Source organism: Pseudopipra pipra, chromosome 13 (genome assembly GCF_036250125.1).
Source record: "Pseudopipra pipra isolate bDixPip1 chromosome 13, bDixPip1.hap1, whole genome shotgun sequence".
Taxonomy (NCBI): domain Eukaryota; kingdom Metazoa; phylum Chordata; class Aves; order Passeriformes; family Pipridae; genus Pseudopipra; species Pseudopipra pipra.
The window spans coordinates 8,369,348-8,394,282 of NC_087561.1; the positions used below are offsets into that span (position 1 = coordinate 8,369,348).

At 38.5% G+C, this 24,935-nt stretch overlaps 1 protein-coding gene across 8 annotated transcripts; it reads right to left on the minus strand.

Annotated features, from left to right (window-relative positions):
* Nucleotides 1-870: 870 nt before the first annotated feature.
* XIAP (X-linked inhibitor of apoptosis) lies at nt 871-17,534 on the minus strand. 8 transcript variants are annotated; one of them, XM_064669878.1, is made up of 9 exons: nt 17,423-17,534; nt 15,369-15,492; nt 12,613-12,678; nt 9,720-10,619; nt 8,103-8,202; nt 6,613-6,691; nt 6,091-6,124; nt 4,885-5,109; nt 871-3,876 (listed from the first exon to the last, which is right to left on the minus strand). In XM_064669878.1, exons 4-9 carry the CDS (start codon nt 10,585-10,587, stop codon nt 3,683-3,685), a joined length of 1,500 nt encoding a protein of 499 aa, XP_064525948.1. In that variant the 5' UTR covers nt 10,588-10,619; nt 12,613-12,678; nt 15,369-15,492; nt 17,423-17,534; the 3' UTR covers nt 871-3,682. The 8 variants fall into 8 exon arrangements, with proteins under 8 accessions (XP_064525948.1, XP_064525949.1, XP_064525945.1 ...); XM_064669879.1 differs by lacking the exon at nt 12,613-12,678 and adding an exon at nt 14,086-14,219; XM_064669875.1 differs by lacking the exon at nt 12,613-12,678 and adding an exon at nt 16,761-16,826 and having other exon boundaries at nt 17,423-17,506.
* Between the last annotated feature and the right edge of the window lie 7,401 nt (nt 17,535-24,935).

Consider the following 24,935-nt stretch of genomic DNA (forward strand, 5'->3'; position numbering starts at 1 on the left):
AAATGTAACACATGTAAGCCATGCAAAAAAAGGTAAGAGGGAGAGTATTCACTCGTCCCTCAGTTCCATGAGTAATTAAGGTGATGTTGCTAGAGTGGCTCTTCCCATCAGACCCTTTGGAGAAGAGGACCAACATCCTTCATGATTCAAGAGCTGAGGTGAATCCAGCTGCTCTGCACAGGACTGGCACAAAAAAGCCTCAGGGACAGCAGTGGAAGTGCTTCTTTAGCCCATTCTTTGACATCTGGCCTTGCCAACAGGAGTCAGTCGTGCCCAGAGCAGGGGGTAACAGAGAACACTGTGACAACACGCTGCTCACACACAAACCACTGCAGAAAACACTGCAAAAGCAGAAAAACCTCCAGCTCCTCCTCTGCTCTATGAAGAGCCAATCTTCCCTCAGGTGGGCCCTACACATCATGTGCTTGAACTCGCACACCTTGAGAGGCAGAGCAGAGTCTCTTCCAAGCAGTTCCTGAATACTGTGGCAGCAAATGTCACTGCTCCATGCAGGGTTCCATCCCAGGATACAACCCTTCAGCTTGACAATTCACATGCACATGGTAATCGAGTGCCCAGCTGTAACTCAATCCCAACCCTTTGTAATGACATTTTTGTTAGTTTCAATAAAACAAACATAAAACGTAACTAAAATCCGGGCCTCAGGTTAACAACAATGCTTTGAAAACTTGTCCTGTAGCTTCAGACTGCATGCACAGCTAACAAAAACAAACATTGGACCACTGTGGTCAAAACTAACCTGGCCATGTTAAAAGAAATGTTTAAATACTCTAATTAAAAACAAACAAACAAATAAAAACAAACCCGAAAGAACCCAAACAAAAAACAAAACCCAAACCCAAGCTGTAATAATTTAAAAACTTTTTATTGTGCTACAAGCCTTGGATCAAGCCTCAGAACAAATCAAAAAAAAACCCAGACAGATACTAATCTGTAGAGACACAAACTCCAGCTTAGTAAATCAGGGTTATGGTTTGGGCCCCATGTTTCAAGGCAGTGAGAAAAAGCTACATGTGTAACAAAAACTTTGACTGTCCGTGTTTTCCTTGCTTTAGCCTTCTGTTTCTAAATGAGGTGTGTACTTTCCACGCTCTCTAAACAACACACTTCCGGGAAGTGTTATTGAAAACCCTTTCTTAATAGTTCTGCTCTTACAAATAAAATGGAAGATTTTACACAGAAGCCACTGGAAGAAAGTTACTGAATACTGATATTTAAATATATTGTATAGCTCCCAAGTAACTCCTCTATAAAAATCAACTCCCAAGGCATCTTTGTCCTGCTGCTAACCTCCTTTTCAAAGCCCATGTGCTTCCATGTATTTGCATCCCTCGTTTCTATGTCTTTAAACACTTTAAACACCCAGTATCAGCAGCCATGGAACTTCTCAGTTTAAGATACTGAAAAATCAAAGTAATTTGAAAAAACTATCTTCCTAATTTGAGCTGTCAGAATTTGATGATTATGCTAATTATTTTTTCACATTTAGTCTGAATAGAACTCTAATTGTATTTAAAAAAAAAAAAAAAACTAAACCTACAGAGCAGTTATTTTGTCATCTCACTAACACGCTTTTAACCCTTTAATGTCCCCAGGTGATTACAAGTTGAATTGCTATATAGCTGTATCTTTTATAATATTATATGAAAAAGATGCAGTAAAGGATATGTATATAAAAACACAGAAGGATACCTTTTAAAAGTTACCAAGTTTTAATGTGAAGCATTTATGCTCTGCTTCCATATTACTTGGACAATGTGTTTCCTCTCCATGTCAGTTAAGGTGGTATTATTTGTCACCTACTTTCCAGCTTTTCTCAGACACTTTACATACTGTATTTACACCCCAAACCATCTCCTTACTAGGATTTAGTTTTGTACCAGTTTAAGCAAATTTGGTCAGTCTCTTTCCCAGCCAGGCCTCTGTTGCCACGTGCCAAGTCCTGCAGCCTGTGAGTTGGATCCAGCTGATCCCAACAGCCTCTCACATGACCCAGGACAAGGTTAGGTAACCAACCATCTGCTTAAGCAAGTCAGCAAAACACAATTTGCCACCTTAACTAAAAAAGCTATTTCAGGCAAGACACACCAGCTCATGAGCTAACAACCCCCCTGCAATTTCCCAGGAAAAGCACAGAAAACCCTCCCTGCAAGGGGTGCAAGGAACAGCCCATGAGAACTGCCAGTCCATGTCTGTCCTGAAAAATCTCTGCATGCAGGACATCTGAAACTCTCAACTCTTCACAAAGGCACAAGGAGGCAAAATAAAACATCTGTGCTGAATTCTTTATGAATTTCTACTCATCATCTATTTGTAAGACAAAATTCTATCAGAAAAAAATAGCAAAATTAATGTAGTTTAATTTTATAATTAAACAACTTTAATTTACACAAACAATAGATTTTATTTCCTCTCCAATTAAAATATGTTCATTATGCCTAATAACACTGTGGTTACATTAATAACAGTTTAGTTATAAAACAAAAAACAACAGAAAGCAGCCTTCTGTTATAAATTATTTTTTTTCCAGGTGCAAATCAAATACTGTTCAAGGAACAACTAGGTTGCACTTTATTTTACATATTCATTACATCACACAGCATAGATTAAAAAAATAGAAAAGGTAGATATTAAATTTCTGTGTATTTGATTTAAAACTTTTACCATGTGAAAAACTATATTCTCTATATTCTATATTCTAAATCTTTTAGTGTGTAGAACTCAAAAGTATATACACAGAACATAGTACTCCACAAAACAAGGAAGTCACATAATAAAGAAGAGTAACCATAAAACAGCTGTACTAAAATACAAAGCTGTGATACTTTTTTTAATTGGAAATGGAGTCCAGTATGAAAACATTTGAGTATTTTAAGGTGACTCTCATTAGAATAGTCCTTAACTTGCCCACTCCTCTCATGAAGGGCACAAGGTGCATAAAATCTCCTTCATTTCTGTTTAGTTCTCAAAAATCAATGAAATTAATGTACATTTTATATACAGAGGGATTTTTGTGGAAAATGGATGGCTAAAACTTCAGTTTACTGAAGCCAATTCCTACATCTAAACCCGAAAAAATAGACAAGGAGACACATATCAAAACAGACAAACTTACAAAGCAGAAGAAGTAAACAGAAGGTGAAGTATTCAGCAGCAGGTTTGTGTGTATATTCTGAATTATGTCACAACCACAGTTAGAGAAATAATATTTTCAATCTTACATAACATTTTTAAGAAGTTAAAATCTCAGCTATAATACACATGTATACAACAGCATTTTAAATTAACTTACAAATTTTATACAGGGATAGGCTCTTTATACAACTGTATTTGCATAAACTTCAGTCATACAGAGTCCTACCAAAGTGAAGCAAAGGAATGATCACATAAAGGTTTGCATCATTTGGGCTTTCAGTCTATGAACTGAAGTTACAAAATATACATATTTACCTTTTTATATTGCTTTTTACGTACAAAAAAATTCGCTTCAGAAAAATAATTTAAATAATTTTTGAAGTGTTAAAACAGAGTTTGACAGCAGAAAAATCTAAACACTGCCATATGGTTACATCCTGGAATTAACTGCATTTTTAATATTACATTGCACATATTTAAAGCAATAAAGCAGGAAACATTTGCATCCCTAGTGCTGTGGATTTCACTAATACATAAAAATGTCCTGTTTTCTCATAATATCTGTACGACACAGAGGGCATTCACTAAGTACTTGAGCACATTCCTTACAGGCAACTAAGTGGCCACAGGGAATGAAGACAACTGACACATCTTTAGCCATACAGATTTTACAGAGCTTTTCTTCTTGCAAGCGTCTTAACTTCTCTTCAGTGCTGAGGTCTGAGGAAAAGAAACACATAAAAAGAAGTTAACATACTCAGTAACAATCAATCTCATTCTTTTTTTTTCTCTTTACACACAAGGACAATATTTTCTTCACATGATTTAAAGGTCACAGCCTTAAAAAGAACAAAATAAAATATTACAAGAGAGAGGAATCCCAGCTGCAGCATAGAATCCTCTTTTTTTTTCCCCTTCTCATTTCATTACATCTCCCAAGCAGGGAGTTTAGCTATCTATATCTGTAAGAGCTTGAAACCACCAAAATAATGTCCAGCTGCATTGCAAGTTCTTTTTGCCCATAATGTCCATTAGAAATCTTATTTAAAGGAGTAGGCTGGTAAGATCTCTGCCGACCATGCCACCCATATGCTTGTCTTAAATTACAAGTCTCCTGAATCAGAATTCCTGGGTTTGGTCTATTTGCAGAGTGCACCACAAGGGCTTTCTGAGCATGACTTGCACATCCCAGCAAAGCTGGAACACAAATAACTGAAAAGAAACACCATTTAGAAGTACAATTCTTCTCATTGGCCAAGAAGGAAAATGCTTCTACCCCAAGCAAAATTATAAACTGAAAAATAACCAATCCCCTACTAAGACTTTTTCATACTGAGCACACTGAATATGACAGTGTATCACTGTGACCATTTCATTTTGCCACAAGATACCCCACACCTATAGTTACTCTTGCTTTCACATGTAATTGTCACAATTTTGGCTTTTTTGTTGGCACATATAACCTTTCCCAGAAGCACACTAGACTTTCAGTATCACACATTTCTGAGGTACTAATATTACTTATTTTATAAATTATAAGTGCTGCTACACTCAAATATTTTAACACCCTCTTTGTTCAGTTTTTTGAATGTCCAAACACAAATCCCTTGAATTTTAAGTTACAATACTGTAACTTCACCTTAGGTAAGGCTGGGATCGGAGGGTAGGATAAACAGATAACAACAAAAAGTATTTCACAGACTAAAGAGCTGATATGAAAGTACACACAGAGGTTTTGTAATTGAATAAGCTCATCTTGCTCAACTGGGATTTCATTTGGTTCTTCTTCCCTTGTATTTTCTTTCTGAGCACTTAAGTCTGCTACCAGATCCTCAACAGATGTGTGACTTTCTCCAGTCATCTGCAATCTCTTTTCCATGGTGTTCCTAATCTCAGACAAACTGAAACCCATGGCTATGGCACTTTGTACCAAAGGATTCTGTAAGAGATCATCTAAAACAAGAAATTAAAAAAAAAATAAAAACAATTTAACAAGGATGAACCTAATTATTGGACAGTATTCACTACAGTACTCTAAGAGACGTTTGCAAATACGTAGCCAAAGGAACCATATTTCCAATTTGAGAATTTTGCTACTTTTAGGTATTTGGTAACATTTAATTCAGTTCAGGGAAGAAAAAAAATCATACATATGTTGAGAGAAACCAATAAACAATTTGAATTTATAAAACCAAAACACAGCACCATCAGCAAGCAAGCAGGTCTATCCATGGTAAGACACAACACTACTTTGGGAAAACATTTTTCAGCATGTTGGACCTTCCCCTTCCTCTTACTTATCAAAATTGTTCAAAGAGTAAAATTTTTTAACCTGATTTTCACACTCATAAATGAGCAGTGTGAGAGATTTCTTAAACAGGTTTTGTGTAACCACTCTTGGTAGCAACAGCTCTCATTCCCTGGGATGAAGCTGCTTGACTGCCCTCCTACTACCCCTTTAACTGTCTGGTCCTTTTATTGCTTGGTATTTGTGAAAAGCATTGCAGGAATGTGAAATACTGGAACACATAACAAACTACTTCAGCTTTCTCAGCTTCCTAGTCCCTGCCATTTAAGAGCCCAACTCTTCCTGCCCCATGAAAAAGGATTCAGTTCAGTATTCTTTAACATCCATCCCACAGCACTGCTAATTCAATGCTTGATGTACACTCACTAGATGTCAGACTGCATCCTATACATTCTTCTTCCATGGTTCAGCAATCTCTACAATATTTACCAAACCATGATTCTATTTCCCCTGAGAGAAATAAAATTCATTCTGCAGTCCTTTAGAAGCAACGTAGCAATGGAAGAGTATCATCCAACAATTTGCCTGTCATGCTTTATTTAAAAATGTTATGGGGTTATTTTTAAATCTAACCATTTCCTTCACTATACATTCAAATATGGATATTCCAAAATAGGGGGGAATACCTTTAGGAAGTATTGTCCCTTCAGCAGCTTCTGTCTAAAAGTGAAATACAAAAAGACAAAATTACAATTCTGAAGAAGTAGAAGGAAACCTATACAGTTACAAAACAGAAAATAGCTATTTGATCTTGATTATTTTTTAAATCCACTCTGAAGAATTGCAAAATGATCAGTATTTTGTTATCTCTTTCATACCATTTGTAACAAGAAAAGAAAATTTATCTGTTTTTAATCATCATAAACCTTAGGTTCCCAGGCTATAAAACAAATGGCACTTGTTCAGTACCCAATAGACAACAAATACAGAGTACCCTGGCTTTGTTCCATGATCCAGCTACAGAGAACTGGGAGACTGTAAACTCTGATTGACAGAACCAAAACCTACTTTGATGTCTTTCACTTTCTGCCAATGAAAAAAGCAGCAGGAGAATTAAATGACAGATACATAAGAAGAGTAACTTCATATGAAAATTATGTTAAGACTTTTTCTATTTTAACAAAACGATTAATAAGCAAGACACTTACTGTTGGATCACTACATGCGTCTCTTAAGTGAACATTATTTATAAACTCTATCCCCTTTTCCTTGCTCAAAAACCTGCACCTAAAAATGAAAATATTTAGTTTTACTAAAACCACATAAGAAGCAAAAATTTATTAAATAACTTTGGAAGCTTTGATAAATTTCCTACATAATTCAGAATGCTGGCTTTTAAAATCTCTAATGTTTAGTCAACATCTGTGATGTTACTGAAACATTTCTAGAAATATCTAATCGCTTAAGCAGTACTTTTCTTTCTCACTTTTTTTGGTGAAACAGAAAGCTGAACAGTTATGCCACAGGTTTAAAAAGGTAAAGACCAATTAAAACCAAACATTATGTTAAAATGCTGGTTCTTTTAGCCTTTTGCAACCAAAGCAGTCACTGGTAAGACAGGTGCCTTACATGCTTTCTTTCACTATTTTCCAGCCAGTCTCAGCCACTGGGCAGAGCTCTTCCCTACCAGAAGATGTAGGGAATGCCACAACTCCTTGGTAGTAGTTCTCCAGCTCCACCTCACCTTTGGGGACACAGACAGCAGCTGTGAGACTGACACTGCCACTGACGTGCCAACAACCTCCCAAACAGGACTCTTAATGACCTGAGAGGATCTAATCAAATCTGACATAGTTTAAGCAACCTAAACCAAAATCAAACCCAAACCAAGAGGAGTGAAATGTAGCAAGAAAACACATCTTAACCATTTGCTGCACCAAGCCAAAAACTTGGAATTGTATCTCTTTCGAGTGGCAGAGGCTAATAATTAAAATCTGCCTGTACCACTATTGGAAAAGGGAACAGGTAATACATAAATACCAATCTCAAACTTCCAGAGAGCCTTTCACCACAAAAGAGAAATTTGGCAGCAAACACATAAAAGACATTGATTTTATCAGTGTTACATAAGTAACTGAGACTTTGTACTTGGACAGCTTCTGTCCACTTGTAAGAATTACTGAGTCATATACTGTTCTTCCTTTCCTCAAAATAGATTTAAGACAACATTGTCAGTCTTTCTAAAAAGCACTTCTGGGTCTGGAATCCTTCATCCTTTAAATTATACAGAACTGTGTTTTGAATTCCGTGCCACTGCTGACTTCTTCAGCTTTGTCTGCACTGTGACAGAAGCTTAGTCATTTTGTATCCTGGTATAAGTTACAAACATTGACATGTATGTAGCTAGTAAGATAACCATTAGATGTAGCACTTGGATAATGAGAAGAAAAATCAGATAGATATTCACAAAACTACGTAATTCTTCTTGCTAAGAGACCAGTTAAGTCCAGATACAGAAATCTTTCCTTCCCTTTAATAATGCCTAGAAATAAGCCAACATAAAATTATTTTCATAAATTTAAATATTAAGCCATAATCAACCTTCTGAAACCTTTATTAGTATGCTCTGTCATTAAAATGCAACATACTGTAAATAAGACTCAGACATGCACCAAGAAAACAGTAAAAAATGCCTTACCCAGGAAACCATTTGGCATGTTGATCCCATGGATCTTCATTTTCCTTCCATTCTTGCAATCCTCCACCACAGTGGAAACACACAACATGATCACCATTACCTGAGGAAACACACAAAAATTTCTAGTAAGCATAACATCAAGTTTGCAACTAAAATGTTACATTACTAAGAAATGAAATCTTTATTTTACTGATTCGCAATTTCAACTAAAAAGAACTCCATTTTAATGGAGGACAACACACATGATTTAAACCAAATGTTCAGGAGAGAATTGAGCTTAAAAAAATACAAAATAAGAGTAGCATGAAGTTTTCCTGAATTTTATTTGAGCAAGTTATTATAGATAAAAAGCAAAAGCTAAAAATCATCTATTATTAAATCCATCCAATAGTAAACAGGCCCTGAAGATAGCCACAAAGAATTAGGGATGTTTATATGTCTTTTTGGTCCTTCATTTCCATGTTAAGTTCAACAGGCCTATGCAGCAGTAGCATAACCAGCTGAGGAGAATTGCATTCTCTCTGTTCTAGCACTGTGTCTACTGTAATCCAAGACTGCACCAGAAACTACTTAGATACTGTGTTTATTGAGATGAGAGGAGGTATGGACAGAGTTTTTCTAGAGGGTTAAATTATTCTCAGGCCACAGAAAACAATTTTCACAGAAGTCACCTGAACAGCCATGGGTCTGATAAGCTGGTGCCCAGTTACTGCACCTTCACAATACAGATCTCTTGGTACTTCTAGGAATTTAAGAAGAAATCAATAAAAACACTTCTGCTGGGTACAAATATTGTCCATGTATAACCCATACAGGAATATACCAAAGGTTATTTATGGTCACAGGTTGAACAAATGGAATCAGATTAAAAAGTTCTTCCGAGAGCTACTAAGAGAAGTCAATTAAGAAGAGAGCAAGAGATTACCCCTTTTCTTTGTGACCTCACACTTTGCACTCATACAGCACCTCTCAGAGAGGAATTTCAAAGGTCTTTAATGGCACTGTACAATTCCATCTAACTGGGAAACCAATGCACAGAGACACTGGAGTCTTATCTAAGTCAAACACTACATGTCTAAGAGTAAAAGCTCTTCCACTGGCATCAGTGTCTTCATAAAGCTTTTACAGCAGGCAGTAGTGGCATCTGCTAGTTCTGGATGTCCACATACCATAATAATGCAAACATGTGTTAACAAAGTAAAATGGCACACAACCTGCATTGTCTTGTTCACAGGCCTCTGTGCAGGCCACAGGCCCACTCCTTACACCTCAGGTCTCGAGGACAGCAGTTTGTGTCTTAAAAAATACTAACTCCAATAACTGTCATTGTGAAAGATGTATTATGAGGGTTTTAGCAGGCAAGGAAAACATTTGGCTGTTTTACTGCTAGAAGTAAATTTATGACCAAGTTTCTATTTTGCTATTAAACATACCTGATATAATGTATATAATGTATTTAAGACACAAGAAGTGTGAGAAGTAGTTAACAGAGTAACACAATTCTGGCAAATCATTGCATATTAGAATTTTTAAAAATGCCCTTTTTTCCCTAACAAGACATTTTCTCATATACAATTCCTTTGTAAAAGGTATTAGCCATTCTAAGGTCTGGCTTACCTACGCTGTAGAACCCAGCTTCTGCAAGTTGCTCCTTGTCAACAGGATATATCCAAGACAAAAATGTTTGTAAACGTCTTCCATACTTTGCCATAGATGGATTCCTTGGGTGCTGTGCATTGTTCAGGCCACTTATCCCAAATTCATCAGGAACAGATTCACTTGGAACATTTCCAACATCCCGGCCTAGTACAAAAAGGCATTTGGGAAAATGCCTCTTGTGTTCTGACCAAGCTCTGTCAGTGGGTTCCCAGTTCTTCAGTTTTCCACCACAACAAAAACACGCCACTTGATCACCAACACCTGTATAATAAAATCCAGCATTAGATAATTCCTGTGGTGTCAATTGGTCATTGAGGGGCCAGTTGTGAAAAGACTTTAATCTTGTTTCTTCACTGCACATAGCAGGGTTCCTAGGATATAAAGTATCTGACATATCCACAACCTGCCTAGTTCTCAAAAGGTAATCTGCCTCCAAGTCAGGGTCATCCAGGGCACACAGGAGGGCTGAATTGCTGGAACCATTTTCAGTTCTGTGCTGGTAGTTCTGGCCTACAGGATCCACATCATCTTCCAGAAAAGCAGAGTCGGTAATAAATTTGCAGTTTGGGGAAAGCTCTTTGTGTCTCTCAACTGCAGAATCCCCAGATGCCCATCCTTCAATAGTTGCATGGCAACTGAAGCACTTCACTTTGTCACCTTCTCCAGTGTAAACAAAGCCAGCTCGTGCCAGTGCTAACGGTGACACCGGGCAGCCGAGGGGAAATCCAACAAACGTTCCCAGGCGACAGCGTTCCTGTGCCCATTCCTGGCCACAGGCAGTGTCTGCAGTGGCACAGTCCGAATTATGGGGGACATTACACGTCATCTCTGCATAGGCAGAGCTCTCCTTTAGGTTTCCTAAACAAAGAATATCTGTTTTAGTTTCACAGACAGAAGGACAGATCACACCCATACACAAACTGGAAACTGGCTAAATTCAACTACCACCCTTTCTGTATTAAAATGACTCTTCCTCTTCCATCTCACCCATTATGTGCCACACAGAGGCAAACACCATAACACTAAAACCAAAATAATTTAAAAAATATGTAAAGAAAGGCAGAAATATCAAGATGTTTGACAGTCCTATAAACATTTACCTGGAAAACACACCGGTTTTATAGCTTTAAAAGCTATAAAAACAAAATATTTAACAAAACTTCTAAGTAAAACCCTGCCAAAAGGCTTCTGAACCTGAAATACAAAGTTACTCAATTTAAAATACAGGTCTGAACCAGACCATATTTGCAAGATTTTAGAGCCCACTTCTCAAGCACAACTACCTATTATCCCCATATGAAGGCCATGACCCCCACCTCATTTAAAAGAAAACCAAAAAACCCCAACCAAAGAAACAAAAAAAAACCCCTTTTGTACTTCTGCTATATTGTAAAGACATACCTCAATTTATCTTTGAGCAAAATATCTTGTGAAATAAACTACTAGGTGTTTCACTAGGGCATTTTAACAACGAGCTGTGCACTGCTTTCAAGATCAGTGTCTTGGCATTAATGTTCACGCCCAGCACATTGCTTCCACTTTTCCATGCCCTACCTACACTCTCTTACCAAAAATTCCTGCGCCTCTGCCATCACCTCACCACCTGTTGCACACTCCTATTCCTCCCTACACTTTCCCAGGGTGAGTATCAACTGCTAGTCCTGCCCCATGTCCTTTCTGCAGAAGGCTGCTAAGGGAGCTCAGACAAGCCCCATCTCTCCCGAGGACAAAAGGAATCAACTTGGCTACAGCAGGTCTTGTGCAAGAACCACAAACTGTCACAGTCATTGCCTTCATCCCAGTATGGATGAAATCAGAGCACAGGAAAACTTCACCCCTTGTCCAGACAAGTGTGGTGACATTATTGGCTTAGAAAGTCTTGGCTATTGCTCATACACATCTCAAAGTGGTAAATTAAATTATTGTGAGACTGCCCAAATCAAATTCTTAGCACAAAGCAGTAATAATTCAGCAATTAGTAAAAAGGAAGAACAGAATACATATTTATTTGAACAAGTGTCCTTCTCCATTTTCCACATGAATCCTGAAATATATCTATTTCCAGTCCTCATCTAAGTTAGGCGAGCAGGCAAAAATTCAGCTTCCTCAATGCCTGCAATAATATTGATTATACTTTCTGTGAGGTCAATGCAGATGTTATAATCATAACAATTGCTTATATAAAACCAGATTTAGTTTCCACAGGAAGGACAAAAGCATTTTTAGAGTTCAGAAGGGAGAGGGGGAAATTAAAATGCCTGTGCATTGCAGGATTGCTGCATCCCCTGCCAAGATGACAAAGATAATTAACATACAAGCAGGCAGAGAAAACGTGACGTTAGAGACCCAGCATGAGTGCTTCATGGAATCACAAGACTTCCCAGCACCAGCTTTAATTCCTTCTGTATGTCAGCTCATGACTAATGTAATGACACTAGAAATTATACTGTAGCTTTCTGGTTTAGCTTAGCAAACTCAAAAATAGCCTCTAAATAAATTACATTGACTGACCTACAAATCTGACCTATATGCTTGTTTTGACTGTGAAGGGCAAACAAGTAATTACATGTAGTTATATGAAAGCTGTCACAAAACATGTATTTTTATATACACATATATTGAAAACAAGTGGATTTTCATAACAGAATTTTAAATATTCATTAAGCATTGAGGCAAACTCCTTGCTTGTGTAAGCATTGGTTTATATACAACATTAGTACTACTTTAAATGCAGCATCAAGTTCAATTATTTCTATTTCAAACAAGTGTTAAAAAAAACCTATTAAAAGTGTAAAATTACAAGTAGTTCAGGAATAGTATTTCTGCACGGGTACTTTAACAGTTGCCTTACTCCATTTAGTTGGAATAATGATTTAAGCAATATCCTGCATCATAACAGCACTCAGACAGGTATTACCTGCAGAAGAAAAATGACTGAAGGTAAATTTTTGAATAGTTTATGGCTAAGAAACATAATTTCACAAAAATCAGCCACCTAAGACAGGTATAAAAGACTTTACAATACATACCAGCAGCAAACCAAGTATGTATGCAGAGGTTAATTAAGCCTTTCTGCATAGGTTTTAATTAAGCACATGTGAATCAAAAGTAGAACATCCAGAAATGTTAAAGACCATCTTCACTTATAAAACCTAGCTATTTTAACTATTATTGAAGCATTAAATATTTCCTTATACAGTGAGTAAACAAAATCTATTTTAGCCTGAAAAGCTTCCAGAAGCTGAGCCAAGTTTAACCCTACTTTTAAAGATCTGAAGGCAATTTGTGACATCACCCACTTCCAAGCCAAAGTATCCAATTAGATAGTCCATTGATTATGTTTCAGCAGAAGAGATAAAACCAAAAATTTATAGAAAAAAATGATAACTTATTCAAAATGCAACATTTTATACTGTGGTTCTGCAAAAAACCCCATGATTAAATCAGCTTAAAAAATATTAACAGGTATCATTTCATGCAAAAATATGACATTATCATATTACCTAGATCTGAAATACTTTGAAGGAAAAGTACAGAACCCACTGTCCCTTTCAAGTATATTTTATTAGATATGGTTATTTCTAGCCCTAGCCCTAAAAGAGATTGGCATTTTAAGGAGTTATTTTTAACTCTTCCACATGACAAGCATGGCAGTAACCTCCAAAAAGAAATCTACTTGCATAGCCTCATGTTCCTGACCAAAGGGTACACAAACATGGAGCTTCTACCCTTGCCTTGCTGACTGTAAGAGCAATATTAGTGTTTATTGTTGACTGAATTTTGAAATGTGAGTAGTGCACCAAGCAAATATCAAACAGAACATACTGTACTGGCTGACACACAGATTATGCACATGTCACTTCAATGAACTTCAGTTTCTGCCTGCTCAGCTGCAACTAGATCAAGGAAGGTGCGTGCTGCTAGCTGGAAGTGTACTTAAAAGGATTAAAACCACGAGAAACACAGGATTTATGTGAACAGTCTTTACAAATTTTAGCATATTTACATCTAATTATCAATAGCAATTTTTAAAAAAATTCTGCCTAGAGATATTTTACTTTATTTTAGAAAGAGGGTGTGTGTCTACAGAATGCCTCTTGATTCAGTGCCAAAGGTTACATAACCCATCAGCTCAGCTTCATCTGTCTGTTCTTCAGACAGGTCCTACTTAGCCTCCCACCAGGGTCAGTCATCCCAGGAAGTCAGTCAGCTGCTCAAGGTTACAGTAAGCTATTATATCCTCCTAATTTTTTACTTTAGTCACAAAGACTCTTACACTCTCCCCATCTTTGAAAACTACATTACCAGGCCAACAGAAACACACCATTCTGAGAATTATTTTCACATCGTATTTTTCTTCATGAAGAAGTAATATGGGTATGGAATAGAGCAATAAACAAGAAAAATGGATTCATGGCAAGGCTCTCCATAGATAAGAGTGGGACAAATTTGCATCTGCTAAGGGCAGAGAAAAAAAGGAATTGTTTCTGTGAACTTGCAAGTTAAATGTCTTCAGAAAAACTGTAGCTGTATGTATGAGAATGATAGATTAAATATCAGCCACTATAGGAAAAACTGGCATGCTGTAGCCTAAGTAAGTTACTGCTCCTTTGGCTAAGGAACAAAAAAATTACCCAGTCAACAGGGGTTAGTAAGGAGAACAACCAACAGTAAAAAATGCCCATCAAAACTTGCAGTGCCCTGAGTATGAGCCACGCTTCAGGTTTAGTGCTACATCCTTTTACAAATCCTTTAAACTTAAAGAGAAATATGAGAAAACAGGGCTTCTTTCATAATGATATAATGATAGAGTGCTTTAGCTACAGCATGATTAATGCCACAGCAAAACTGCTGAGCCTCCTGGATTCTAAAGCCAGGTTGCAAAAGCACCCAAGTTCAGGGAGTCCGGCGGCTCCTGCCTCGCCCCTGCCAAGGGCGTTCCCTGCCCCAGCCAGGGCTCCTGCCCAGCCAGCTGAGCTCATGGCACAGTCACCCCACTGCAGCCTGGGGCACAAACAGCATCCTGACATTTTCTGCTGTCACTGGCAGGAATGTTTTGCTATTAAAGAATGAGAAGAATCTGCATATATATTTTACGTATGTACATATATATATATGTGTATTTAGACAAATACCATCTTGTAACCTTGGAAATCCGTCTTGAATTATTCTCTGTATTTTAATCTTAAATTCGAATTGGGGATTAATTCTAATTATAATATTGTATCAAAAATGAAAGGTGCACCTGTTGAAAACATTCTGCTTGCTTTTCTATTTAATAAGAAGCTCTCTAAAACATAGAAGGAGAAAGACAATGATCTGCAAGATAGGTGCAGCTTCATTTTACATTTTTAATGATAGGAGTGACACTCCATTCAAGCTTTGCAGCATGCCTTCTTCAGTCTTAACAGCCTTTTAATCTTCACACACAGCTACTTTTTCATGTTCATAAATCTTGCTATTTCTAGAGCCTGACTTTTAATCACCATGTTCAGAATATTTTGGATTAGAACTTCATGAAAAAGATCACATGCTATGAAAAATAAAAAGCAGCAAAAGACTGTACGCTGTTAGTTGCTGAAACAAAAAAATACAAAAGGTACTTACAATAGTTCTCCCTAAGAAATTAGTATCCAATCAGACCAAGTATAGCAATAGATTAATCAAAGCACATACTGGTTTCATCCCTATTTTCCAACAATCTTTAGAACAAATTCCAGTATTTACATTCCTGTTGATAGAAAAGAAACCAGAGGTTAAAAAACTTCTTTTTCACATAATCTTCAGCTTTGTTTCTGAAGGCACAACTTCAAAACTATGACCAAAAAAACATTTTAAAATTCTTTTTCGGTCAAGAAATCCAAATTAAAATACATCCTTAAATTGAAAGAGTCTGAGGTCAGGGAAAGTCTGAGATGTAGATGTTTTACTAAAACTAGCAAGGCACATAAATTGGAGATACTTCAGAAAACCCAAAGAAAACAAAACAAAATCCTGGAATTAAAAACTAGAGGGCAGCAAAAAGGAGAAAAACTGTAACAGCAGATAGAATAACATCCCATGACCCAGACTTCTCTCTCCTAGGAAATTCTGTATCTGATTACAAGTTGGATTTTCTGGAACTCTTCAGCTCCCTAATGCTGTCTCACCCACCCTGGGAGGACAGCAACAGACACAGAGGCCCTATCACATGTACACACTGCAATGAAATCCATTTTCATGCTTCTAAAAATCGAGATATGATCACATATTTTTTTTTACTTGTCTGATAACAAACACAAGTCTGCCTCATATCAGTGGAAGCAGTCAAAAAATACCACAACCAACCAACCACCCTCATCAGAATTCTTTCACTTTTGCTGCTGGTTACAAAGGGCAAGGTCAGAGGAGGAGCAGAACAATCATTAACTTGTTCCTTTGCCCTTCTTGGCCAAGGCTGTGGGTGCCAAGCTTTCTACGGAAGGAAGTAGTTGGGGGTTCTTTAAAGGACTTCAAAGAAAACTGCAAAGCAATCAAGCAGATAGCAAAATGAAGCAATTAAGAAAATAAAAAATATCCAAATAAAAGCTCAATCAACTAATCAATTACATGAAAACTTGCTTTCTTAGAGAGAATACTTCACTGTTATCTTCTCTGTTACATGGTTATTTACTTCAGGATAAACAATGAGAACATTAAATTAATACATTTCCTACTGCTCTTCATAAAGTTATTAGATTTAAAAAAAAGTATTTGACAAAAAAATGATTTTTCATAGTTGGTTACTTTCCCTTCCAAATCGGCCTATTCTAAGATACTGTCGTTTCAAACTGTTCATTGAAGAAATGAAGCATCCTCCCAGTTAGCTACATGAAGCATAGCAATGAAAACAGCAATGTAAGATTGTAGCAGTGAAGGAGTCACGAAAACGGTCTGCAAACATATTTGTACTTTGTAGCAGGTGCAGATTAATAACAGTTTAACAAGACAGACATTACCCAGATTGAAATGAGTACTTACAACCATTTAGAGGGCCTCTAGCAGGAAGACAGGAGCATCAGACAGTAGTACAGAAGCAGAAATAAACTTAAAGAGAAATATATAAGCGTAAAAGCATAGCCATTGTGCAAAAGAGAACTGCCTGAAGTTTCAATTACAGCTAAAAAAAATATTACCTGACTGAACTTCTCCCTGCAGAATTCTCAAGAACTACTGCGATCTTAACAAAGCAAAACTGAACAAAATCGCATTTTTATTAACAAGAAGCAGAAAGGAAATTCTAGAAAGTCTGATGGGTCTAATAAAAGAAAAACAATACCCGAGTGGGCACGGCTGGGTTCGGGGCAGCCCCGGGCGGCGGCGGCGGTGCCCGTCCCCATGGCAACGCCCCGCCGTGGGACCACCCCGCCGGGGCCGTGAGCGCCCGGGGGGACAGCGGCGGCCCCGCCGGCTCTCGGCACTCCCGGGGCACCGCCGTGAGGGCGGCGCGGGGGCACCGAGCCCCCTGCCCCGGGCGAGGACTCTGCCGAGCCGCGCGGGGCAGCGAGAGCCGCCAGTGCGGGCAGCCGTGCAGCCCGACCCGCCCCGGGGTCCCTCCCGCTGCCCCCGGTCCTCCCGCTGCCCCCGGTCCCACCGCTGCCCCGGGCACTGCCGGGCGCGGCAGCGCTCCCCTGACAACTCACCGGACGCGTCCCGTCCCGCTCGGCGCGGCCCCGGCGCGGGAGCCGCTCCCGGTCCCGCACGCTGAGAAGATGGCGGCTCCCGGCAGCCTCAGCGCCCCGCGGGCGGGAGCGGCGCCCCCTGCCGGGCCGGTGGGGGCGCGGCGGGGCGGCTCCGGCCGGCGGAGGGCGGCGCGTGGCGGCGGCGGCGGGAACTGCAGGGCGAGAGCCCTCAAACCCCTCAGCCCACTCAAACCCCTCAGCCCACTCAAACCCCTCAGCCCACTCAAACCCCTCAGCCCACTCAAACCCCTCAGCCCACTCATCCCATTCAAACCCCTGAGCCCACTCAGCCCACTCAAATCCCCCAGCCCACTCAAACCCCTCAGCCCCCTCAGCCCCCTCAGCCCCCTCAGCCTCCTCAGCCTCTCTTCTCAGCTCCTCTCGTGTCTCGGTCCCCTCAGAGCCCCGGCTCCGCGCCGCCCTCGCCTCCCCTCCCCTCAGCGCCTCCGGCAGCCCCTTCACGTCGCACCATCTTCTCCAGACAGTTTCTACTCATCCCAGCGTCCTCTCCTTGCTCTCACGTCTTGTCCGCGCACAATTACAGCTCGTTACGACTTAGATCTGTTAAACCTGAATATATTTTTTACTAGAATTTTCCAAATCGGACAGAAAACTCAGGTTATTTTCTTTGATAGTTGTAGCCAAAATCATCTGCCAGTTATGACTAAGACTAAGATGGTCTTGAACATTAAAATATTCCATTAATTTTCTCATTTTTTAGAAGCTCAGGTGCCCTCATGGTTGACCCAATACATTTTAACATAGCCAGGACACTTGGCTGTATGTAGGGGACCTGCTCCCTGCTTATCCTCAAGAAAACTCAGCTACTTGGAGAAACGCCCTCAAACTTTTTTGGTTTTCACATTGTGCATATGAATAGTAGTGACTTACTTTTCTCAGATTGCATGTCTCCAAAGACTTGTGGAGGATAGTCTGGGACAATTTCAGGAGATGCAGTGCAATTATATGATGTACCAGAACGTTTGGTACAGTTTTCAGGATTTAGACTGAGACCCTTTTGAATAAGCAAAGTTTCTTACTTTGCTGTCCAGCACCTACTAAAACTCCATTTTGAGTCAAAAAAGAATGACCCACAACCCAGGACTAATATTTACTTATGCATCATACTGGTGATGCAGAGCCTATAAGAAACAAACAGCTCTATTGCAATATTGAGTCACATCAATCTAAACCCATTTCACATCAGTCCAAAGCCAGATCATTTATTTAAGAATCTTTGCCATAATACAACACAGTAAGAGGTAACACAGCAATGTGAACATGAATATTTAATCTTCTAATTCCTTGTCATACCACATTATTAATACATTCATTAGCAATGATTTTCACAAAAGCCCTTGCTTCTGTTGAGGGTTTGATACTTTTCCAAATGAAGCAGATTATTTTTAGAGGTCACAAGGTGTTTTTGCAGTGACCCACTTTCAGGTTTTGATGTCTAAATCAAAAAGTTTGGTAAAAGTTTAAATAAAAAAGCTCTTCTATATATAGAATAACTAGAAAATAAGAAAACATAATGAAAAAGAAAAACATCAGCAATGAGAACAAAAATACTCATAAAATCTTTATTTTCTTCCCAAGCTATTTCTTTGTTTTCTGTTGAGTTTAACGAACTTAAAGTGCAGTTTGAATAAAGTTCTGAATGCATCCGTGGAAATGGAAGTGAAATAGTACAGTTGTACTATAAAGCTAATATGAAGCCTTCTGTGACCCAAAACCATTAAAACTAATTGATTGTCAATAGAATTGTACAACAGTGACAACCAAGCTACAGAAAGTAATTAAACTTGCAAGAAAATTTCAAGTTTGTCGACATCAAGTGGATGGAAACAAATGTTGCATTTGCTGTATTCCCTCTTTCATTTGAAATGGAATGAACAAAATTGTACCTAAAATTTGTTGAGTATTTTGCATTAAAACAAATAAAAACTTCAGTTTACTGACTTCATATGGATGTAGTCCCTCTGAGCTTTTTTGTCTGCTTTTTCTGTGGAAGGACTTGTAGCCACTACATTATGGGCCTTAACTGACCACAGGGCAGTTCCATACTTTGAGTATCTTTGCCTTAGTCTTGTATTTTAGTCTCAGATAAATTGAGAAATAAACAAACAAAGAAAAGAACTTCAGTTTGGAAGTGTACATATCCATGTGCACAATGGGGTTTCTGTAGTTATGCCTCCCTGCATTATGTATGTGAAGTATGTATTGTATTTTTTCAGCTCATGTTATTTATGCAATGAATAAGTAAAGAAACCAGCCAGTTATCTTGGAAAGTCAATGCTCTATAGCACACATGGTGGCACTTTACATACACACTCTTCTCCCAAGCTTGGTACTGCACAGCATTTCACACAAAATTAATTTCTTCTACTCTGGAAAGTAACTTTCTGTATATATTATCACATAGAGTTGATTTAAACTGCTGTTTTTCATTAAAAATGTCATTTAAAAAAGTAATCTGAAGTGTCTGGGAACAGTGGTTTTGGCTGCAGCTCACTTGAAAAGACACTTTTGCTTAATGAAGGGGCAATACTTAGAGGCATAATGGGGAGCTGCCAATCACTGCCAGTGTCTGACTAAGCAAAGTCCAGTAGGTGGATTTGGAGGGATTTTCTGCACGAGGTTTGGGTTTGGTTTGGGTTTTGTTTGGTTGGTTTTTTTTCTTTCTGTGAAACATGAACATCTCGTAGCTTGGACAATTACCAAATGTTTCAGGTTATTTCACGCAAAAATGATCTCTTAATATCCTTCTGTGGGAGGAGTTGGTAACATTTTTGAGATTACCTTAATGTGCACCATATTAAAATTTCTATTACAATTAGACATCTTTTAAAAAAAATTACTACTTCAAATATTTATATACATACTTCAGAGTAATATGGGGAATTGCCTCCTGAGATCCTTTCCATTAAAAAATATAACAAATAATGTAAATTCAAAAAAATCAGATCATACAAAAAGTATAATCTGTTTGAAACTTTCTTTACACAGTTGTGTTAAATTTCAATCTGTTCTGACCTGTCTGAGTCAGATAAATATAAACTGGATTTAGCACACAATTCTTTGACACAAACTGTTTAGTCCATAATGAGTCATGAGTCACAAAGGTTCATATGGGAAACTCATATGTGGTTTGTTGACATATTCCCTAAGAAATTAATGTAATTTATTTCCTACTCATTTTATTGACTAATTAATTGGATCATTAGTATCAGGTTAATGAATGGAGTGAAAAAAGCAATCCACAGCTGGAATTTCAGAGGTGCAGCAGAGAAAGAAAATCAAATATGGAAAAATGTCAAGACAGTGCCTTGATTAGGAACATTTTCTCATGAATATGACAATAGAAAATCAAATAACTGATAAGTAACAGATGTCTGAAAGCTATCTTTTCCCTTGAATTACATCCAATGTTCTTGGATGCATCCAAGAGATGCAGTCATTTGGTAGGAAAACTATGCATTTGTATGCTGGTCCACAGAAAATCAAATCTGATTCTCTCTTCCAAAACAGTATGACAGCCTTTCCCTTTATCCACAGCACTTACAGAACATTCTTTCTTTCCTTTTGTTGCAAGCAGATGATAGACATCATTCTCATTACATTTTCATGAAGGTAGTGGAAATGTCTCAAGGGAAGTTTGAGATAAATAGAGGTATCATTATGGTACAGAAACAGGAAAAGTTGAAAAGATATGATGAGCCTTTTCAATTTCAGCAATGAAATCCTGCGCAGGACAAATGTTCCTACAACTCCCAGATCTGTTGCTGATCAGATGATGCAATAAAATGCCTTCTCATTAAAACTAAAACCATCAAATAATGGCAGCAGTACTGTGGAAAAGTTAGCATTTAAGCATGTAAAAAAATTGATGTCTTAGTATGCTGCTCACTGAAACTACTAAGTTCACTACATGTGGTGTCAAATCAGGGACAAGCAGTGTTTACTTTCTTTCACAATTCACTGAGCAGGTGAGCAAAGATAAATGCCAAATGAAGAGGAAAATGCAACTAGTGATTTATTTTGGTTCTGTTTGAACTGATTAATGCAAGAAATAATTATCTAGAGCTGGGACTTTGGACTCAGCAAGCATGTGGCATATGACCACATATGTGCTTTTCTATTCATAATTCCTTCATGCTGGAATATCTGTGCTGGCACACAGATACTGTGTAAGTCTGATATAACAGGTAGAAAAAAGACAAGTTCAAGGCAGTGCTTCCCTATTCCCTGAATGCTTCCACATGTTATACCCTGATAGGAGAAAAGAGGTGGAGAGGAGCAAAGAGGAATGCTGTGGTTAACAAACATGTCCCTTTTAACTGATCACTTTGGTCATTCATTTTCCTCATGTCCTACTGATGATGTCTGAGAATTTTTATATATGGAGGAAACTCAGCATGACCATCCAAACCTTAGCCGAGCAAACTTTCTGTAGTTCTTAAATGCTTTATATTGATGTTAAAGTAGAAGCTTAAAAAAGATATTCTTCACATGTCAAAGGCAGATGTATTTAATCAAGTGTCTTCTGACTTTGGACTCACTCAGAGCTAAACTACCAGGAAGAGATGCAGCAGCAGAATACAGAACAATGGACAAAATGCCCCAGACTGCAGGCTGGGATCAAGAATGAGGAATCAGGACCGAGAGTTTCAGAAATAGCTTCTTTGACTGCTAACAGTCTGCCAAGGTTAGGTAGCTGTTCAGGATTTCTCTTACATCACTATCATTAGCCACAGACACACTCTAACACACTTGGTATCTGGGGTACACAACCCAAACAAGGGTGTGGACTGTGTTGGTAAGAGTCTGACGTACCAAATTCAGGTTTTACCTTCAAACCTTCATATTCCCTCAATGCACTAATAAATACTCCCACCTCTCACAATAAACCAGCATGGGGCACCTATGCCATGGGATAAGGGCCTGTCCCACTGCACTGCCAGCCACACCAGCAGCTCTGGTAGGTCCTGTCCACCCACTGATAAGTGCTGACTATTTGTAAACTTTGGCTTCCTACACTTCCTGCATCACCAGCACCCAGCCAACCCTGCTCAGAGGCTCCAGCCAGGTGGAGTTTCACTGCACACATGCAGAGGAGAGGGACAGGAGGACAAACTGTAAGCACTTGCTGCAGAGCTGCTGGGACACCAGTGTGGGCTGCCTGACTCTCCCAGCGCTGGAGAGACGCTGCCAGGGAGCTGCTGCAGCAGACCCTTTGTATGTGTGACTACAGGCAATTATGGGCTGAAGTTGCCAGATGGATTTTGTCAGCAGAGTGCATTGTCATCCCATTTTCTGTGGGATGTGTGTCATCCGAAAGGTGTAATGATACAGACCCCTCCTGAAGAATATCCAGCTATTAGATCAGCGAGTGAGTGATGAGCTGTGAGCTGCTTTACAAGTTAATACTCTGCCTTTCTGCATTAGTCGACTCAGGAAGCACTGCAAGACTCTAAATTGCACTGCAGTGGTACTATCACTGCCCAGCTTGCAAAACACACAAATTTCCTAGGTTTTTTTCATATTTTCACACTTAACATACGTTATAATGAAACCCCAATAACTGACCTTGATAAGGCCTTTTCTAGGAAGGTGTATGTACTGGAAGACAAAATGTTTAATTAATTTATTAGTTTTCTACCGTGCTGTCATTCTTCAGAGCAAACAAACAGGAACTGTCCATGCAATGGTTCCAGCACAGGCTGGGAGTAAAGCCCATTAGAATAGCTTGTCTCCATCCTTCAAACAAATCCCAGCAGTGTTTCACAGATCTCCACTCCTGCACTAACATTTTGCCATTTGGTGAGACCGTGATTAAAGAAATAATAATCCCTTTTCCTGTATTTGTAGGTTCTCCATTGTTCAAAGCTGTTGCTGAAATAGAGGTATTGGGAGTCTTTTTGGCTTTTCTTGTCAAAGCTAATTAGGAAAAAAGCAAACAGGACTCTTTAGAGCTATGCACTAATCAGAGAGAAATACACATGGAAGGAGTAAACATATTGTGAAGCAAATAATTGATCTGCTGCCTATGAAGTGCTGTTCCAATCACATTACTCCAGGCATTGCTCCCAGCACCGTTTTTGACAAACAAAGCCCCTTCTTCACAGGCATCATGTGGAAGAGTTTAATTAGTCTTTCTGCCTTTCATTTTTCACCAGGTTGTATGAACATACACAGAACCAACAACTTAAGTCTTGACCAGAAGCCTTCCAGGTCAACAAGGTTTGGAAGTGAAACCTAAATCTGCAGTTGGCTCTTGCCTGTGTTGGCAAGTGGATGAGAAAGGCAAACAACAACAACTCTGACTTCAAGCTGAAAACAAGCAAACCTTTCCCAAACTGTGCTTCTCCACATCCACTGATCTTAATTAAATCTGGGACATTTTATAGCTCAGGATGATGAAGTGACACTGAGTTTAGCTCTGGAAAAAAAACCCAAAGTTGTAAAATGGGTTTGACAATCACTGTCTGAGAATGTTTCTCTTTTCAGTTGCCCAGAGGAATGGAAACAGCTGGTATCAGCTAATGTTTAGGATTCTTACTTGCCTAAACAGCATTTACCAAATGGAAATCATCTAGAAAATGTGGAAGCATGCCTTCTCTGTGTCATTTTTCTTCTGTGTGAGAATTTCAGAAATGTCTCCAGAAAAAGAGCAATTGCCAAACAATGACTGATTAAAAAAAAAATAAATTGAGAATTTAGGACAATTAATTCTTACATGGACATGATAAGCCAAATAATAAAGGACATTTTATTCCAAACACTCATTCTTAAATGTCTGTGTCTGGAAAGTAAAGCAAAGCACTCAGTTGTTAAAGTTGTGTCTTGTCATATGAATCCATGGAGTGGGTTAATATAGAGGAAATGAGCTGTTAGATGTTTTATCTCTTCTGCTTTTTTATATTTCCAGCTCTCCTAATAGGTATCTGTAGTATTTATTTAGAAAACCAAGAATAAATACATTTTTATAAGTTTAAATTACCACTGATACTTTTCTAGCTATGTATTTGCTGGATAACGTACTACACCCTTGAAAACCTTGTATTTGCCATTAAGCTAAATGACTTCCTGCTGCTATCCAGCTGTTACCATAGTGGTGACATAGGCATTTTCTTTAATGTAGTTAGGACAAAACCTTCAGAGTACTTCTTTATTCAGGCAGGAAGCACAGTAGGTGGTTCGAGACTGCGGTGTGACACATCCTGCTTTTGCAGTCGTCATCATTTTTCCTTCTTTTCAAAATTTTATTTTATCCCATTATTTAGAAAGGTAAAAATCAACCTGTATAAATAGCAGAAGGAAACACAAAGCTGTCCTATCTTTTAACAAGGCTCTCTGACTCATTTATACGAATCTTAGGATGCCCACGACGCTTTTTCTAGCACACAAAAGCCTCATGAAAAGATGGATAATTAACTATAAAGGCTGCTTTGTAGAACTAAAATACAGATCT

Bases quoted from the DNA above. Each gene is read 5' to 3' on its own strand.
- XIAP (XM_064669874.1), bottom strand. From the start codon at position 10,587: ATGACGTGTAATGTCCCCCATAATTCGGACTGTGCCACTGCAGACACT. The intron at 8,203-9,719 runs GTAAGCCAGACC...GTGTTTCCTCAG, and splicing joins AGCTGGGTTCTACAGCGTAG to GTAATGGTGATCATGTTGTG. The intron at 3,877-4,884 runs GTGTGTACTTTC...TCTTTTCCTCAG, and splicing joins TATTCAATTACAAAACCTCT to ACCTCAGCACTGAAGAGAAG.